The sequence below is a fragment of the Hippichthys cyanospilos genome, chromosome 1, assembly GCF_059441005.1.
Source record: "Hippichthys cyanospilos isolate Australia breed blue-spotted pipefish chromosome 1, RoL_Hcya_1.0, whole genome shotgun sequence".
NCBI lineage: Eukaryota > Metazoa > Chordata > Actinopteri > Syngnathiformes > Syngnathidae > Hippichthys > Hippichthys cyanospilos.
This window is the reverse complement of record NC_142369.1, coordinates 4105044-4123164: the sequence shown is the minus strand read 5'-3', so window position 1 is coordinate 4123164 and position 18121 is coordinate 4105044. Positions and strand designations below refer to the sequence as shown.

The window sequence follows — 18121 nt, the reverse complement described above, 5'->3', positions numbered from 1 at the left end:
TAAACTGAATTCATTATGAGCCTTGGCTTTTGTTCCAAAACTTTTGTCCCAAACTCATTTGTGTCATGGCCCACTTTGTAATTAAACAGAAAAAAAGGATGGATAGCAAATCTTGTGATCTCTTGCTTGGCTTTGTGAAGTCTTGCTTCCTGTAATAAGTCGTGCACTGCCCTCTCCTGGTCAGATCCAAAAATACAACTTGACAAAAACGAGATGTTTTCTCACAACTTTTTATTCTTTACGAAATGCTTGCTCTTTTTTATCCTTTCATTTCTTTGCTTGTTCTTGATACCGCGTCCTCTCTTGGACGTGGTCCCACCGCTGTAGGACACAAAATGCAAAAAGGACAAAAAATGAAAAGCTATCCACAATTCACCAAGTGATTGAAATGCATTGCACGTAAAAGTTCAAGACAACTGAAGTGTATCCATAAATTTAGCCGATGTAATGTGACGCCCACTCGGATTCTGACTTGCCTGCCGATACGTTTATGCGGGCACGCCTTGCGTTTGTGCCCCAGACCGGCACAATTGAAGCAAGCGTCTGGGCTTGGTTTTTGCTGGCACGGGTGGTCCGGCAGTGCGCAGCGCCCGCATGTCTGGCAGTGTCGCCATGCTTCCACAAGGGCGGGGACAAAACAAAAGTCAGCACAAAAATTAGGCACTCTGCATTGTGGGGCTGATTTTCACTAGGTTTTATTTATTTATTTATTTATTTGTATTGAAATATGTTACATGGCTAACTACTTATTTTGGGGTTAAAAATGGGAATCTGAATGTCATGTACAAGGTGAACTTACATGGTTTCACACATCGCCCGCACACAGAGCAGTGCTTCCATTCACGTCCATCCTGTAAATGGGGGGGAGGGGGGGGGGGGGGGGAGACCATTCACAATTAGAACTTGTTCCTCCAATTGCTGTTTTGAAAATGACCATAATTCCCCAAATCTTTGACACACTTTTTTTCCCCAAAAAATGAAGGCCAAAGTATGGGTGCATTCTATAAATGGTGACTTAAACATTCAATTTTTTTTCTATTCAACGCCATTCGAGGAAGATTGATCCTTCTGCCACATAAGCAGAGTTTTGAAGCACAAATGTGCATTTTTATATTGCCCGTGTTCTTATTTACAATAATTACTGGAATGGGACGAACCAGAAGGCGGAAGTCGCTTGGCTGTTAGCAGCCAGTGCCTGCTGCAGCTAACAGCAGCTCGTGTTAGCTGAGCTTTTTACGGCATGTTTTTTCATCAAAGAAGCGAGCAGACCGAACCACCGCCCGAGTCCATCCTTGTTCACGCACAGGAATAGTACTAAAACGGAGAGGATCACGTCAAAGTTATGAGGTCCTATATTTGGGGAATTACGGTATTTTCTTACCAATACTATTTTTTTTCCGCAGCAGTGGCAAACGTGACGGAGCTTCACGTTACCTTGGACGGGCAGACGTTGCATTTGGCACAATGCTTGTTGAGGGACCACACGAATCTTTGACAAATGCCGCAAAATCTAGTGGGGAGAACGAGCGTAAGCTTTGTCGGGTAGGTCACAAAATCTTTCAGGAAGGGGACCATTTGGGAGTACCTGTAACCCTCGTCCTTGGGGAGGACGACTTGAGCGGGGGGGATATTGGTGAACAATCGGACCGGTGTCTGCTTCCTTCCCGTCTTCCCGTGCTTGTACAGGGAATGGTTGTCATAGTCCACCTGCCAACGACAAAAAAGTTCACCAAAAATATGCAAACACAACATAAATAGAAAATAATGAGTATTATTATTATATAGGTAGAGGTGCTTTTTACATATAAATAGCCTAATCTGTTCCAAAAATGTTCCTAAACCCTTTAAATGAAACCAAAATATTTACTTCAGAAATCAATCTGTTCCAGAACTAATTTTGTAACGTTACTTTCATAAGTAGAGGCGCTTTTTACATGTAAATAGGCTAGTCTGTTCCAAAAATGTTCCTAAACCCTTTAAATGAAACAAAAATATTTACTTACGAAATTATTCTGTTCCAGAACTAATGTTGTAACGTTACTTTCATAAGTAGAGGCGCTTTTTACATGTAAATAGGCTAATCTGTTCCAAAAATGTTCCTAAACCCTTTAAATGAAACAAAAATATTTACTTACGAAATTAATCTGTTCCAGAACTAATTTTGTAACGTTACGTTCATAAGTAGAGGCGCTTTTTACATGTAAATAGGCTAATCTGTTCCAAAAATGTTCCTAAACCCTTTAAATGAAACAAAAATACATCAAATATATTGAAATTGGACAAATGTGGAATAAATGTGGTGGACTCATGACTAATATAACGGTTTCCTTTTGGGAATCAAGTAACTGAGTGCCTAAATTAACCAATTACTTTTGTACTTATTAACTAAAGTAATTGATTTCTTTAGCACTACAATTAAAATAAAACATATATATTTTTTTTTTTCCAAAAATATAAACAAACTTGCTCTAAAAACAAAGTAAGTTTCTTTTTTTTTTTAATGAAACAATCAGAACCCAACTTGTCAGCAATATGCCACAAGATGGTGGCCAAGCTTTTTCCCGCCCTTACCTGGTAGTCCAGCATGGTTAGAGAAGGCAAGCAATCCAGCATGCGGGCTTCCAAGAAATACGGAAAGATCCAGAACACGGGCATGTGGACCTGACTGCTTTCTACACGCACAAATGAAAGGCAATCAAATAACTACGTCGCTATCCTCAGGATGTTCTGGATGCCGAATCAAAAAAGGGGGCGGGGCACGGACCCGAGCACCGCTGATCGGCCCATGCCTGCGAGATGCGAGCGAAGCTGTTGGCCAGCGCTTTCACCAGTCCCCCGAAGGGCGGGTCGGCCACCATCGCCACCTTCTCCCCATTGGATTCTCGTAGGAAGGCCTGGACCGCCGCGCTGGAAGCCTAATTACCGGTACATTCCTTTTCAATATAACTGTTTGGGATTTTTTCAGGATTCAGGCAAGATCAGTCAAATAGTCTGGAAAACAAAGAGTCTTTTTTGGCTTCCTTAATAGCAGGGGTGTCAAACTCATTTTTATTGTGGGCCACATTGTAGTTTTAGTTTCTGTCAGAAAAAAGATTTGACTTCACAGTCATACCGGCCGTATGACTGTGAAGTCAAATCTTTTTTAAATGCTTTTGTAAAACACGCACCAAGTTTTGAAATCAGAGGCCGGCAAAAACTGATTGTGAATTAAAACATGCTTGCCTTTTCTCCCCAGATTTTTAAAAGTAGAAGACAACTTACAAATTTGCTATTTCAGCCAGAAACTTGAAGTCAAATCAGCATTTCGCGGGCCACATAAAATGATGTGGAGGGCCGAATCTGGCCCCCGGGCCTTGAGTTTGACACCTGTGCTTTATAGCGAAGCTTCGAAGACAAGTCTGGTGGTCTGTGAGAGTGTGGAGGGACACCTGATAGGAACATTCTTCTGGTTGAGAAAGTGAGGACAAGACAAGAAAATACTATAGGTCCGTTAGTTTTAATCGCGATATTGGCCGCCGCGATTAATTAAGCTGAGCCACGGCGTCATTAATATTTAAAAAGGCAAGCGACCGACGTCCGGCCTCTAGCTTGCGCATACGGTAACGATAATTACTGTAAGTAAGAATACATCCCATATAAAAATGCACATCTGTGCGTCAAAACCCAAGTGCCTGACGAAAAAAATGTAAATCTTCAAGCTACAGTTAATAGGACACGCCATATTTTCTGCCTTCATTTTTTGGGGGGAAGAAAAAACAAAGTGTCTTATATTTGGCGAATTATGATTCCCATTTTCCGTAAATTTGGACCAAAACATCAACATTAGCATCATGGGAAAAATGCATCTACCACAGTGTTTCTCAATTATTATCAGCAAAGTTCCCCCTTGGAAAGTGAAAACATTTTGTGCCCTCCCCACTACAATATATAATGTGGTATTAATATAGTGCAATAAAATAATTATGATATCTGTTGGCATGGGGAATCAATGAATTACTAGCAATCGGATACTGTCGTATATTTTTGCCAATTTTATGACAGATGAGTAACGATATATATATATATATATATATATATATATATATATATATATATATATTAGGGATATTACCTGACTATCAAAGAAGTGATGATTGAACATGTTGTAGCGGCAGAACTCATCTTGGTGGTAGAACTGGGCGTATCTGCCACAGAAAGGATCTTTTGTCACGCATCAATGTAATACTTTTGTATTAAGTATAAAATACTTATAGTCAGATTTGTCCATTTTTTGGCTGTTCATGTTTCTGACCTGAAGTCGATATCCAGCAAAAGGCTCTTCATTTCCTTTGTCTTTAGGTTTTCCAACTTTATCAGCTCGTGGAGTCTTGGGGGTGGGGTGGGGGGTGGGGTTAATTACCTATTCATGAATTACCCCAAAAAAACCATCGCGTCTCACTTGTATATTTTGAGTGTTTATGTGACTTAAAGCTTGGGGCGACTGGCAACTTGGGAGGGCGGTGGCTGACCTGGGCGTGCCCACGCACAGAATCTTGTTGAAGCGCAGGGCGCGCAGCGTGTCCAGCAGGAAGCGGGCCGTGCGCTCCGTGAACAGATACTGCGCGTTGCTCTTCTTGTTGTCCAGGGGGCGCAGCAGCTCGCTGGGCCGCCTCAACTGGGCGGCGGCCACGGGGACGCAGGCGTGGCCGGCGTGCGCCCCCGCCTCCTCTGCGAGGAGGAGGAGCTGGCAATCCTGACAGAACTCCTTTTGGTCGGGCGGGAGGGAGATAAACTGTTGCAACCTGCAAGGAGTGAAAGTTTTTCTCGCATGTTCGCGCCATCTGCTCGGTACAAATATCGTAGAGGATTATTGTCACATATATAGCACGAAAGTGTGGCGGGTAACTGGCTTTACTTTTTTTCAAGTGAGGGTGTAATTGCGCCTCCACGGCACCAGGGGGTGATGATTTAATTGATTTAATACTTTTTTCCAGAATTGAATGGTTTAAAATGTTTCTTGTTCAAATGAGGATTGACATTTGTTTCTGACACTTGTCGCCAAGTTACTTTTTTAGCTTCAAAGTAGTCTGTAATCCATTCAATCCCTTTAAAAATTCATTAACATTAGTTAAATTGGTTTCTGTGGCTTTTTTCTTTTGTTAATGTGAAAGTACACAATTTTAGGCGCACTTATACATTTTTAATTGGGCACAAAGTGTTTCTCTTTTCTGGATGAGGATGCACTAGGTTAATCCATCGATTTTCATTTGTGTCCTGCGTGAGTATTAACAGTGAATCAAATTTAAAGTACGAAATTGAACAAAAACAGAGTCCCTACTCTTACCTTGCACTGTACTCCAGCTGGCTGAAAGGGGGCTTCCTCCTTTGGTTCTCCGCTTCTCTAGCCAACTCTCGAGCCTCCGAAACCTTACAAAACAGATCAAAAAGCAGATCATTCACTGAAACTCCTCTGACATAACCTTAAACATGCCACGCTTGGGTTTGGCATTCATATAAATTGGGAATAGGTTCACATGGCATCACATTTACTTACACTAGCCAATAGTACATTTTATCACCTAGTGGAATCTTTTCATTGCTTTGCCTGTCACTATACATCGTTGGCATCGATAGACAAGTGAAAATGTAAAAATAAGACCGTAATAATGATAACTTTCGAGAATGCATGTACCTTCTCGTCCGCCCACTGAAAAAAGTTGCAGTCTTTCCGGTCTCTGCAAGCTGAACACGCGTAAAACCTCCTGCCTCCTTCGCCTCGTTTCCCAACTTTTTCAAATAACAAAGTCGGTCCTGTAAAGGAAAATGGGGAAAAAAGCGTTATAAGATCTCGAGCTCATGATCGATTAGCCGGGTCTGGATTCGTGTTTACCATGTGGGCACCGCGGTGTTGATGTGTCGTCATTGGTGATAATAACCTCGAATCCCAAACAGTTGTCGTCCGGCCCGGTTGTAGCCATCTAGTAAATGTGTGAATGTCAATACATAATATATGTATAATATAAAACGATCCAACCGAGTAGACTCACGCTGTCGACAGTTGGAACGATTGAGCTCGGAACCACGTTCCGCTTTGAAAGGCGTGGCCTTATGGATAGTCACGATCACGTGTGACAAAAGACTTCCGGGTACTGCCCCGCCTCCTTATTAAACGTACATTTAAAAAAAAAAAGTATATACATACCAATAATCACACTAAATATGCATCGCAATTTATTCAATATAGATGACTACAAACAAATGCGAAACAACAGTGTAAAGGAAGTCAAGTATCAATCACATGACCAAGCGACTTCCGCTTCCTTGTTGGCGATTGTCCAACGGCATTCGCCCTTAGCTACTTCTGTGAGCTTCTTCTCTTGTCACTATCTTCTATTTTCAATCCAGGAATTGTTGTTTACTTTCTTTTACGAAAGGTGAGGGACAAACCTAGCCCTATACACAACCACGTGCATGCACGGCTAGTTCGTTTTCCTTTCAGGACAATTGAATTGTCCTGCCCCTAAACATGTAGTCCAAACATGTTGCGTGCTAAGCAAAAGAAGGGGAGTTTTATTCCTTATAGAACTACAATTCCCACGCAGTGTTGTATCGCCCTGTCAGCGCGAGTTGTCGTCCCAAATGTGTTCTTTCAAGGAGGTTGTGGAAGTGTCCTTTCAGCGCAAATACTTTGAAACATGAAATCATTTAAAAAAAGCTTTTTTGATTAATAAATACTTTAAGTGAACTTTAATCAAATCGTCAATGATCATTAAAGTGTAATTTTATTTGACAACGGACGTATTTTATAATAAATACTAAATACACAGCTTTTATTTTGAAAATGCATCAAGGAACCTCGTGGCCTTGAATTGAATTTCTTTACGGGCCTTATTTTGCAAAGTGCGTCCACGCCCAAGCTGTCTGCGTTGGAGAGGCGTTGCCGCAGTGTCTGCGGGCCCCAACGCATCAGCAGCATCAAACCAGGAGCCACCAGGCCTCTCGGCGGGGCCCTCCCAAGTTACGAAGAACTCCCCCCCCACGCACCCACGTAAGGTGCTTTGTGGGCGGCGCGTCGCAGCTGCTGGCATCATTCATGTCGGGCCGCTGAGGAGAGCCTCTTTATTTACAGCGCATCATCTGACTGACAGCATGAGCAGCACTGGTAAGACGTTTTGATTGGAGCTAGCCCGAGATATTCAATTACCATGCAAAAATGGAGGAAATTAGATGGCTATCATTAGTATGACAACGTAGCTTCTGTCAGTGTGTTTGGTCCAGATACTATGCAAGCTCTTTATTTACCCTTGGGCTCTTGCATGGGCTTGTGATGCTGCCATTGCGGATGGTGACCCCCAGTAGGAACGCCTACCCAGCAACCATCCCGAGGGCAATCCAAGCCTTTTCTCCCTGGTGTCCATCATTGGGTTGCGGGGTGTCCGCTGCAGGGGGTTGCTGGAACCTAGCAACTGTCCCCAGACACATAAATACCGAGACTCTGGTGTTTCATGTTTTGGATTCTGGGGCTTACACTTTCACCCCTTCGATCCAATCTGCCCAGCAGCTGACAGGCGGTTAGTGCCTGCGGTTCATGTTAGCATGTCTGGCGTTTAAATGGTCATGTTTTTTGTTTGCATTTTTACATATTTATAGGGCTGCAACTAACAGTTATTACAATACTCAAGTCATCTGTAAATGAACCGATGAATCGGACTTTTAAAAATGTTTTCCTATCTGTCACTTACTCATTACAAAAAAAAAGAAAGAAAAATAATTGATTTCTCCTTGAACTGGTTTGATCAATAACATGTTTCGAAATTTGAAACAGCAATGATGTCTCCGGGTCAGTATGACCCAAAGGTGTATTTAATTATGCTAAAAAACAATTTTTTGTGTGTGTGTGTAAAGTCATTCAAAAAGTCACAAAGGCAAGACCGAAATTAGGGTATACCCGGTTGTAACGTTGATTTCTTTGAAATAGTAATAACATCCTGGGTCAATGTGACCCGTGGTCATGGATAATTATCCAAAACTTTCTGAAAATGTTGTATGTAGTCCTGCTAACAAATCTTGTGTTTCCTTTTTTCCCTCTGAAACTAAAATAATATCGCTGGGTCATTTTGACCCGAGTTCTTGCTTATTTATCACAAGTCAAGCAGAAGTCTTGTACCGAAAAAAAATTAATTGAACATTTACTTTAACTTTCAAATGGGTCAGTTTGACCCTCAACATAACTAGATGGTTAAGACATATTTCATAATATGGGTCACTTTGACCCGGAGAATGTTTGCTCCCCCAGATGTGTCAGAAATGTGTGTAATCCAAATCCAACATTTCATTTTAAACAATGTTTTATGTTCATTTCAGGAACAGAAACAATATCGCTGGGTCATTTTGACCCGAGTTCTTGCTTATTTATCACAAGTCAAGCAGAAGTCTTGTACCGAAAAAAAATTAATTGAACATTTACTTGAACTTTTTCACGGAAATGAAACAGACGTATTTCATAATATGAAATACTTCGACCCGGGCAGTACTTAGTCCCACAGATGCGTCGGAAATATGTGTCATCAAAACCCAATATTTCTTTTTAACCATCGCTTTATTTTCATTTCTCAGGAACAGCAATAATGTCTCCGGGTCAGTGTGACCCAAAGGTGTGTTTGATTTTCCTAATTCCTAAAGTTTTTTTTATTTCTGGGCTCAGAGGCGCACACTGTCGCGCTACCGATTTGCCCTTTGGCCTACGAGGGGATTCTTGGAAAAATCTCTCTCGGCAGGAAGTCCCTACCGCGAAGGTTGCCCCCCACCCAGTCCAATCGGAAAAACGCCCCCCCCCCCCCCCACACACACACACACACACACACACACATACACAGACACACACCCAGCTGCTGTCATTCTCTTTGCGCGCCATATGTTTCTATTTATACCGCATGTCTGGAATAACAGCGAGCCAGCGAGAGTGCGCGAGAAAGTCACATGACCTGCAGCTCATTCCCGAGCTCAGGAGAGAAGGCACGCTCTCATTTATTATTACACCGCTGCTGCGTAGCCGGCCGGCCGGGAGCTCGCTCTCCAAAAGCTCGCTTGGATATCCTTCTCGTCCGCCACCCGAACAAGACAGGACTTGACCCGTCGCCATGCCGGAAGAAACTGGTAGGATGCAGCCAGACACGCGCACGCACACACACAAAAAAAAGATAATAATAATAATAATATGCTGGGCTTTTTGGGTGAAGCACCAGCAGCAGGCAACAACTCCAAATCATTTGTAACATGGCCGAAAAATACCAGAGAGTTCCAGAAGTATTCATTCTATTTGAATGGAAGTTAGGACTTTCTGTACAGTGTAATAATATTCAATCAATTTGAACTCAAATCAATGCCGAGACATATTGACTTAGTACTTAAGTATTGATTTAATACTTAACTATCTGAAAATGAATGTCCGGACTCTTAAAAAAAAACAAAAAAAAACGGGAAAATACGTCCTTGGCATTGACTGAGTCAAGCAAGTCTAAGAAAAACAATAGAATGGGGTAATAAAAAAGTATATTTAAATGCTTTGAACTTTAAATAGAAAATTATTTTATATATGTTCTAAGAAAACCGTTTTTTCACATTTTATATGAAAAATTATTGTGTTTTTCTAATGTGTTTGTTTTTTAAAAATGATAATGTGTGGAATTCTGAACTATTTTTTTGGATAAAATGATCATTTCTAAAATTAATATTTTTCAGGAAGGGAGGTCGATAATTATTGTACTTGTCTCATTTATTTCATTTATTTTCTCATTAATAAATTGTTAATTCCAGAATGAATGTTGTGCACTTTTGCAATTATAGTATCAAAAATAAATATAAAATAAACTGATATGTAGAAAATCTATAAAGATAAAATGTAAAAATAAAAAATAATTATTTAAAAAAATAAATGTAATTAAAAAATAATTGCAAATGAAAAAAATACATTTTTTTAGAAAGCAATTCATAATGCCTTCTGCCTACTGTTATTTGAAATATTAATATTTGAAAAAGAATGTACTATTTGAAATATTTGGATTTTTTTCAAGCATTTTCAATTATTTTACAATAGTTAAAAAATATTTTTTTCTGTGTCAAGCTTTTTTTTTTTTTTCAATTTGCTTGCTTGATAAACCTGCTGGGCTTGTGTTTTGTATCTGCTCTTAAAGAGTTGACAACAATGCGCCAGGCTTTTATTTTTTTGTCGTGACTCATAGGCACACACGATGAGATTGAAGCCTCCTTTGTGTTTGCCATGACTTGTCCAAATCTTTTCAAACGATCTTGGAGCCTCGGGAAGTTTTCGCACCTTTCGTATTTGACAGGAGATGGGCTTGTGGGAAATAAATTCAAGTATTAATTCCTATAACGACATTAAACTTGCTCAGGGCTAAGGTACGACCAATCAGGGCTAGCTTCTGAATGTCACGTGACCAAACTCAAAAAACAGCCAAGCGGTGAGCTTAACCACAGGTGGACAGTTGTGTGGCAACTTGATTGTGCGTTCACAATTGAGATCATGAGAGAGGTGAGAGGTGCGTGCAGCTCCCAGTTGGCCAGTGAAAAAAAAATAGACAGCATTGTTTTCATTGGCAGAGGTGGACATTTTGTCAGATACCCAACAACAGACCATCGCATGAGCCCTGAGTAACTGTGATGTCGTTTTCAGTTGACAGCAAGAGGCAAAATGGCCGCTAAATAAGATATTACTGACTTCTGCTGACTTAAGAAAGTCAACTCTCCGATTTTTTTTTTTGTGTACAATAACAAACAAGTGTGGCCCCACAAGTCTAAAAAGAACATTTTGAATAATATTGTGTTTGTAGAGTTAGGAACGAAGTATCAAAATCCACTTCTTCTTGTCTATCTCGGGGCCGCCATTTTGCCACTTGCGGACGCCTGAAAATGACATCCCAGTTGCTCCAATATTTACCAATCACGGCTCACATATTTTCCGTCACGTGAGCCCTGAGCAACCGTGATGTCATTTTCATCTGATGGCAACTGGCAAAATGGCCGCCCCCCCTCAGATGAATAGAAGGGTGGATGACCTCTGCTGACTTCAGGAAGTCAGCCCCTCAAAACGTTTTTTTTTTATATTATATATTGTATGTCGCTCCATTAGTTTAGAGACAAAAAACTATTTTGATTAATATTCTGCTGGTGGAATTTTGAATGAATCATAAAAATCCACTTGCTTTTATGTGTCTGCCAGGGTGGCCGTTTTGCCACTTGCAGGCGCCTGAAAATGACATCACAGGTGCTCAAGACTCAAGTAATGACCAATCACAGCTCACCTGTTTTCCCAGCTGAATCACGATTGGTCATTAGCTAAGCCCTAAGCAATTGTGATGTCATTTTTATGCGCCTGAAGTGGCAAAATGGCCTCTCCCCTTCTGATAGATAAAACCTAGTGAATTTCCTTGCTTAATTCATAATTATTTTGAATCAAAATGCATACATAAGAAAAAAAAAAGTAGAAAGAAATAATGTTGTGCTTCTATAGACAGCAAAGTCAAGTCAAAGTTGTCCGCTATGGTAACGTGAGCGTTGGAACGCGCCTCCAAATACGATAGTTCAGCAGCAGGAATGCTGTCGAGTATTATGGGATATCCTATTTTTAGACGGGCATACAGTATAGCTTGGCACCTTTAAAAGGGCTTTCTTGGTATAGCTTTTTTCAATGATGTAACCCCTGTGATTTTTTTTTTTTTTTTTTTTTTTTTTTTTTTTTTTTTTTTAGCCCGGTATCCCCTAACCCAGGGGTCCCCGACCTTTTCATCGCCACGGGCCGGTCAACACTTGGGGGCGGGGTTTATACATTTTAATACAAATAATCAACATCAAGAATCAGACCTGCCCCCAAAAAGGAATAATTATAAAGAAATATTTGACAGAAAATATTTCACTTAGTGTCCTCTTTTCAGATTATAGCATAAATCTGTTCCCAAAAATAAATCATTAACTTATTTATTAATAAATATTTGTCCACAAAAAATAATCAACATAAAGTGTTTTCTTTTGCATTATACAAGAGAGCTGTTATCAAAAAGAAATAACTTGATTATTAATAAATATTTTTCCACACAAATAATCAACATCAAGTATCAACCTGTTCCCAAAAAGAAATAATTATAAATAAATATTTGAAAGAAAAATATTCAACTTAAAGTGTCCTCTTTTCAGATCATAGCATAAATATGTTCACAGAAATAAATCATTAACTTATTCATTACTAAATATTTGTCCACAAAAAAATAATCAACATAAAGTCTTAGCCATGCTCTCAAAAATAAATAATCATAAATAAATATTTGTCCATGGAAAAATATCCCACATAAAGCATCCTATTTTAGGATTAAAGTAGAGATATTTACAAAAAATAAGTCACGTATTTAATTATCAATAAATACAAAAAATAATCAACATAAAGTGTCAGAGCTATTCCCAAGAAGAAATAATTATAAATAAATATTTGATAGAAAAATATTCTACTTAAAAGTATCCTCTTTTGAGATCATAGTAGAGATCTAATAAATAATTCATTATTTTGAGACATGGCACAAATTGTGTTGAACTATTCTCGTATGGGGGAAAATATGGCTTTTTAAAATAACAAATTCAAGTAAACTTCTGAACAAAAAAAATGGTTTTATGAGCTTATATTTTCCCGAAGCATTTAATCCATTCAATAAATATTCCTTCAAGTACCCCCAGTTTGAGAACCACTTGAGAAAATAGAAGGCCTTTTAGGAGTGCCTTATAATGCAAAAAATATGTTTTAAAAAAATGCACTGGGGTTTTACACGCTTTGGGCAGTGAAGCGCATGCTGCTTCACCTTATTTCCCATCTAAGGACGGATCGAGTCTCAATTCACAGGTGAACTTGAACCTCCGGGCGAGGCGCGCTTACGGAGGCGGACATGAAACCGGTTTGCTGACATTACGCCTTTCCTGCGAAAACGAAGGCAATTAAGCCGAAGCCTTGAGGCGGCTTCCTTAGCAAGCTCCTTCGCCAAATGAGCTCAACAAGAGTGTCCGATATGTCTTCCCGCGCGCGAATCCTTGACATCCTTCCGTCTGTGTCGTCTTCAGTGATTCAGCAGCAGGCGGCGCAAAGCCCGGCGGCGCAGCCCAAAACGGGACGTGGCCCCGTCGCCTGCCAGAACTGCGGGAAGCCCTGCAAAGGGGAGGCCCTGCGAGTCCAAAACAAACACTTCCACATCAAGTGCTTCGTTTGTAAAGGTGCGTACCGCTCGCTCGTTTGACCTCGCGGCCATGGCCGACATTGACGCGCTAACTTTGGTGGTCCTGGGAACCGAATCTTATTACTTTGCCCGGCACGCAGGACCGCCGGTCCGGAAGATGAAAACACCAGTTCGTTTGTAATGATGCCTACGTTTTGTCTGCTTCGGGAACCATAGTCAATCGTTCTCAATCGCGGAGTTGGGCGACTTACATTTTTTTGACGGTCCGACATTCGTCAGAGCTCCGCCCCCTTTCCGTCATCGTCGGCCCGTCAATTTTTTCAAGCCGGACAAAATCGTAATCGTCCATCCGTCGATCCGTCGGTGTATTTTTGCCCAATCTTCCGCCACCGCTAGGAGGTGGAATTTGAGTTTTTTTTTTCCTGGTCAATCAATCAACCAATCAAATTTTATTCGTATAGCCCTGAATCACCGAAGTCTCAAAGGGCTTCACAGATGAAAAGAGGTCATGTCGAGACTTCTTTCGAAAAAAGAAGTCATACAGAGACATCTTTTCGGTACACAACAGCATCCCCTTTCAAAGCTCCCAGAAGGGGAAGGAAAAACTCCAAAACCCCAATTTAGGGAAAATCAGAAACCTTCAGAAGGGACCACAGGTGGGAGGAGCCCCCTTCCAGGCCCACAGGTTGAAGTGGATGCTGCATATACCAAATACATGGTCCGTCATTCTGTCATCAAAATACAGAACTTAAAAGTTGTCTTAAAAAAAACAACAGCAATTTTTTGTTCACAATCTGTCTTTCGAACAGTTTTGACTGGCCTCTGATTTTAGAAGCAACTAAGTGTGTGGCAAACACACTTCAAATTTATTCCGGCCCTCTGACAGAAACTATTATGACAATGCGGCCCACGATAAAAATGAGTTTGAAACCCCTGCTTTAGATTCTTCAACGTCAAACTAAAACAAATTCACAAGACCTGGCAAAAACTTGGCACACAGGGCAACACTGCGAACTTACTTGCTGAGTGCAAACCAATGAAAAAAAATGAGCCCTACTTAGAATCAAGCGCACTATTTACTCCTCAGCAAATTCGTAGTCAGAATTTCATTTTCGGTGGTTTCCAAGCAAATGTATTCTGATTTGTTGCCGGATTTTGCAAAACGCATCTCAACTGACAGCTAGATATTAGAAATCAGGTGAGAAACTCAAAGCCATTTCACCCTGGTAAATAATATCTTTGGGTGAGAAAAGCAGAAACCTTTGTCATACAAACATGTGGAAAAGATTGCCCCCTGGTGGTAAGATGAGTACTTGATTTTACTTGTAATCAAAAAAAGTGCCTGACTTTTTAAATGTTAATATTGCCGAGCAACAACTTAATTAATCGTGGCAGCCAATATCGCGATCCCGATTAAAATTCGATTAATTTTGCAGCCCTGCTTCAAATTAGATTCGGGCCCTCGGACAGAAGCTATAACGAGCCTCATTTTATCCTTCCCAGCGTATGAAAGCGACATAGCGGCCGCGCCGCTACGTGGATTTGGGCCGGGTAGCCCGTGAGAGGTGGAGCGCATACCTCTCACGCCCTTGCCAAAAAGCCCCAAGAAAGCTTGACACCTTGGCGCCAGTTGGCGCGCACGTTTGTGCTAAATGTTTGGAGGTCTGACGTCCCGCCCTCTCCGCGCAGTGTGCGGCTGCGAGCTGGCCAATGGGGGCTTCTTCCTGCGACAGGGCGACTACATGTGCACGCTGGACTACCAGCGCCTGCACGGCACGCGCTGCTTCAGCTGCCAGGACTTCATCCAAGGGGAAGTGGTGTCCGCCCTGGGCAAGACCTACCACCCGCACTGCTTCGTCTGCGCCTCCTGCAAGTAAGGAAACCGCGAATCAGCCATTTTCTTTTATGCTTCATCCAAAAGAGGCAGGATATGATTGGCCGCTTGCAGAGTTGAGTCAACGGTCCGCCTCATTCATCAATTACTTTTCGTACTTTAGTGCATTTAGTAGTTCAGGTACATGCGCTTTTAGTGCTTAAAGTAATTTATTAGTGCCTACAGAGTGACTAATCAATCACTTTCGTATTTAATTCTTTGAATCACAGGTGTCAAAGTCAAGGCCCGGGGGCCAGATCCGGACCGCCGCGTCATTTTATGTGGCCCGCAAAATGCAGATTTGACTTCAGGTTTATGGTTAAAATACCAAACTTGCAAGTTGTCTTCATCGTTTCAAAAAATTTGAGGCAGAAATTCCTCTTTTGAACAGTTTTTCCAGGCCTCTGATTTCAAAACTAGGTACGTGTCAAAGTCAAGGCCTGTGGGCCAGATCCGGTCCGCCACGTCATTTTATGTGGCCCGCAAAATGCAGATTTGACTTCAGGTTTATGGCTAAAATACCAAACTTGCAAATTGTTTTCAATGTTTCAAAAATTTGAGGGAGAAATTCCTCTTTTGAATAGTTTTTCCAGGCCTCTGATTTCAAAACTAGGTAAGTGTCAAAGTCAAGGCCCGTGGGCCAGATCCGGCCCGCCACGTCATTTTATGTGGCCCGCAAAATGCAGATTTGACTTTAGGTTTATGGCTAAAATACCAAACTTGCAAGTTGTCTTCATCTTCGAAACTTTGAGGGAGAAATTCCTCTTTTGAACAGTTTTTCCAGGCCTCTGATTTCAAAACTAGGTAAGTGTCAAAGTCAAGCCCTGTGGGCCAGATCTGGCCCGCCACGTCATTTTATGTGGCCCGCAAAATGCAGATTTGACTTCAGGTTTATGGCTAAAATACCAAACTTGCAAGGTGTCTTCAATGTTTCAAAAATTTGAGGAATAAATTCCTTTTTTGAACAATTTTTTCAGGCCTCCGATTCCAAAACTAGGTACGTGTCAAAGTCAAGGCCTGTGGGCCAGATCCGGCCCGCCACGTCATTTTATGTGGCCCGCAAAATGCAGATTTGACTTCAGGTTTATGGCTAAAATACCAAACTTGCAAGTTGTCTTCATCGTTTCGAAACTTTGAGGGAGAAATTCCTCTTTTGAACAGTTTTTTCAGGCCTCTGATTTCAAAACTAGGTAATAGTGTCAAAGTCGAGGCCTGTGGGCCAGATCCGGCCCGCCACGTCATTTTATGGGGCCCGCAAAATGCAGATTTGACTTCAGGTTTATGGCTAAAATACCAAACTTCCAAGTTGTCTTCATCGTTTTGAAAATTTGAGGAAGAAATTCCGCTTTTGAACTGTTTTTTTAGTTTGACTTGTTTGACTTCAAAGCCATGTCAGACAGAAACTATAACTACAATGTGGCCCACGATAAAAATGACTTTGACACCCCTGCTTTAAACTAATCAATTACTTTATACATTAATTAATTTGGGCACTTTACCACCTCAATTGATTTATCTACTGTATTCTGAAATAAATTATTTTAATACCTCTAGTAGTTAAAATACTAGTATTCTTAAGTACCTAAATTAATTGATTACTTTGGCACTTAAGCACCAAAGTAATCATTGTTTTTAATAATATATGAAGAATTTAGGAAGATGAGATTTCTTCTATTTTGGGTTAGGGTTATTTTACGTAGTTTTTACGTTGTTGGTCCGTCTTATACGCGGTAACATATAAAACGACAGAATTTGACCCCTAAATCAAGGATGCATCTTTTTACACAGGAGCGTCTTATATTTGGGGAGTTATGGTAATTATTTATATATTTATGTGAGATTTTAGCTCCCATCTGTCTTCGTTGAATGCTTTCACATCCAGTCATCTAGAAGTTGTGACATCATCAAAATGTTGTGTTTGTCTCGCCCCCCCATAACCGCAATTATTCGTTGAAAAAATGCATCTAAAAGAGCTGTAATTTTTTCATTTTAATAACACAAAATTCGCCAAAATTCATCCAAAATTCATTCAAAATTCATCCAAATTGAAGTAAAAAAGAGGAAGGGTCGACTACGCGAGGTTGACTTGTACACGGAAAACTACGGGTAACTCAAACAAACAATAAAAAAACTCTTCCTCAACGTTTTGGGTCAATTTGCTTGGCAGGCAGCCGTTTCCAGCCGGCGACCGAGTGACTTTTAACGGGAAGGAGTGCATCTGCCAAAAATGTAGCCAGCCTCTTCCCGCCGACAGCCCCGCCCCCATCCAGGCCGTCCACAGTCAGTAACGCCGTCAGAGCTTTGCGCTCGCGTTTGTCCGTACCCGAGGTCACCCGGAGAGCAACCCCCCCCCCCCCCCCCCCCCCCCCCCCCCCCCCTTCCCGGTCTAGACTGCTGCGGCTGCGGGAAGGAGTTCCAGAACGAGCAGTCCCTGGTGGCCCTGGACAAGCACTGGCACCTGGGCTGCTTCAAGTGCAAAGTGTGCAACAAGGTCCTCAATGCCGAGTACATTAGCAAGTCAGTCCTCCCGCGCCCGCCGCCGCCTTCACAACGTTTCTTTCTGCTTTGTTTTTTTTTACAAAATCTGTTTCCGTCTTGTTTTTACAAGGGACGGGATCCCCTTTTGCGAGATGGACTACCACGCCATGTTCGGCATCCAGTGTGAGAGTTGCAAGAAGTACATCACCGGAAAAGTCCTGGAGGTTAGGCGGCCATATTGCTATTCGCTGACGGCGCCTCACTCAGTTGCAGAAAGCAACTCCTTGGCGCCACCAAGTGTTAGTGTAACCCTAGTGTAACCCTAATCCTAACCCTAACCCTTCTTTCTGCCAAGTTATCACTTAAATGCCACAAAACATAGTAAGGATGTGCGATTAGCTTATTTGTAGGTATCGATACTCGCGATGACAGCCGATACTAGTATCTAGTAGGGCTGCACGATTATGGCCACACCTTTAATTAACAAATCCAAAGAATTCCTCAAGAAATGCTGATAAATATTTCATAAGTTTTCCACGTATAATGAGGGGGAATTTGG

The 18121-nt window shown here is 41.4% G+C and overlaps 2 protein-coding genes across 9 annotated transcripts in view; one reads left to right on the top strand and one right to left on the bottom strand.

The window, feature by feature from the left end:
* Positions 1-214: 214 nt before the first annotated feature.
* On the bottom strand, positions 215-6514 carry zcchc4 (zinc finger, CCHC domain containing 4). 2 transcript variants are annotated; one of them, XM_088416448.1, is made up of 15 exons: positions 6278-6514; positions 6027-6140; positions 5870-5957; positions 5672-5790; positions 5324-5406; positions 4509-4781; positions 4292-4366; positions 4112-4184; positions 2765-2915; positions 2572-2672; positions 1586-1707; positions 1435-1510; positions 800-851; positions 477-615; positions 215-321 (listed from the first exon to the last, which is right to left on the bottom strand). In XM_088416448.1, exons 3-15 carry the CDS (start codon positions 5955-5957, stop codon positions 222-224), a joined length of 1452 nt encoding a protein of 483 aa, XP_088272574.1. In that variant the 5' UTR covers positions 6027-6140; positions 6278-6514; the 3' UTR covers positions 215-221. The 2 variants fall into 2 exon arrangements, with proteins under 2 accessions (XP_088272574.1, XP_088272564.1); XM_088416438.1 differs by lacking the exon at positions 6278-6514 and having other exon boundaries at positions 6027-6254.
* The window catches only part of ablim2 (actin binding LIM protein family, member 2), a 33366-nt gene continuing 16606 nt past the window's right edge, over positions 1362-18121 (top strand). For 2 of the 7 annotated variants that reach the window (XM_088416383.1, XM_088416375.1), the window contains exons 1-5: positions 11752-13248; positions 14901-15084; positions 17252-17364; positions 17475-17601; positions 17693-17786. In XM_088416383.1, coding sequence (XP_088272509.1) covers positions 13023-13248; positions 14901-15084; positions 17252-17364; positions 17475-17601; positions 17693-17786 — 744 coding nt within the window. In that variant the 5' untranslated portion in view covers positions 11752-13022. Of the gene's footprint in view, positions 1543-2721; positions 2926-6880; positions 7142-8832; positions 9136-11751; positions 13249-14900; positions 15085-17251; positions 17365-17474; positions 17602-17692; positions 17787-18121 lie in introns of those variants that run through there. The other 5 variants (XM_088416409.1, XM_088416426.1, XM_088416400.1 and 2 more) reach the window with 5 other exon arrangements.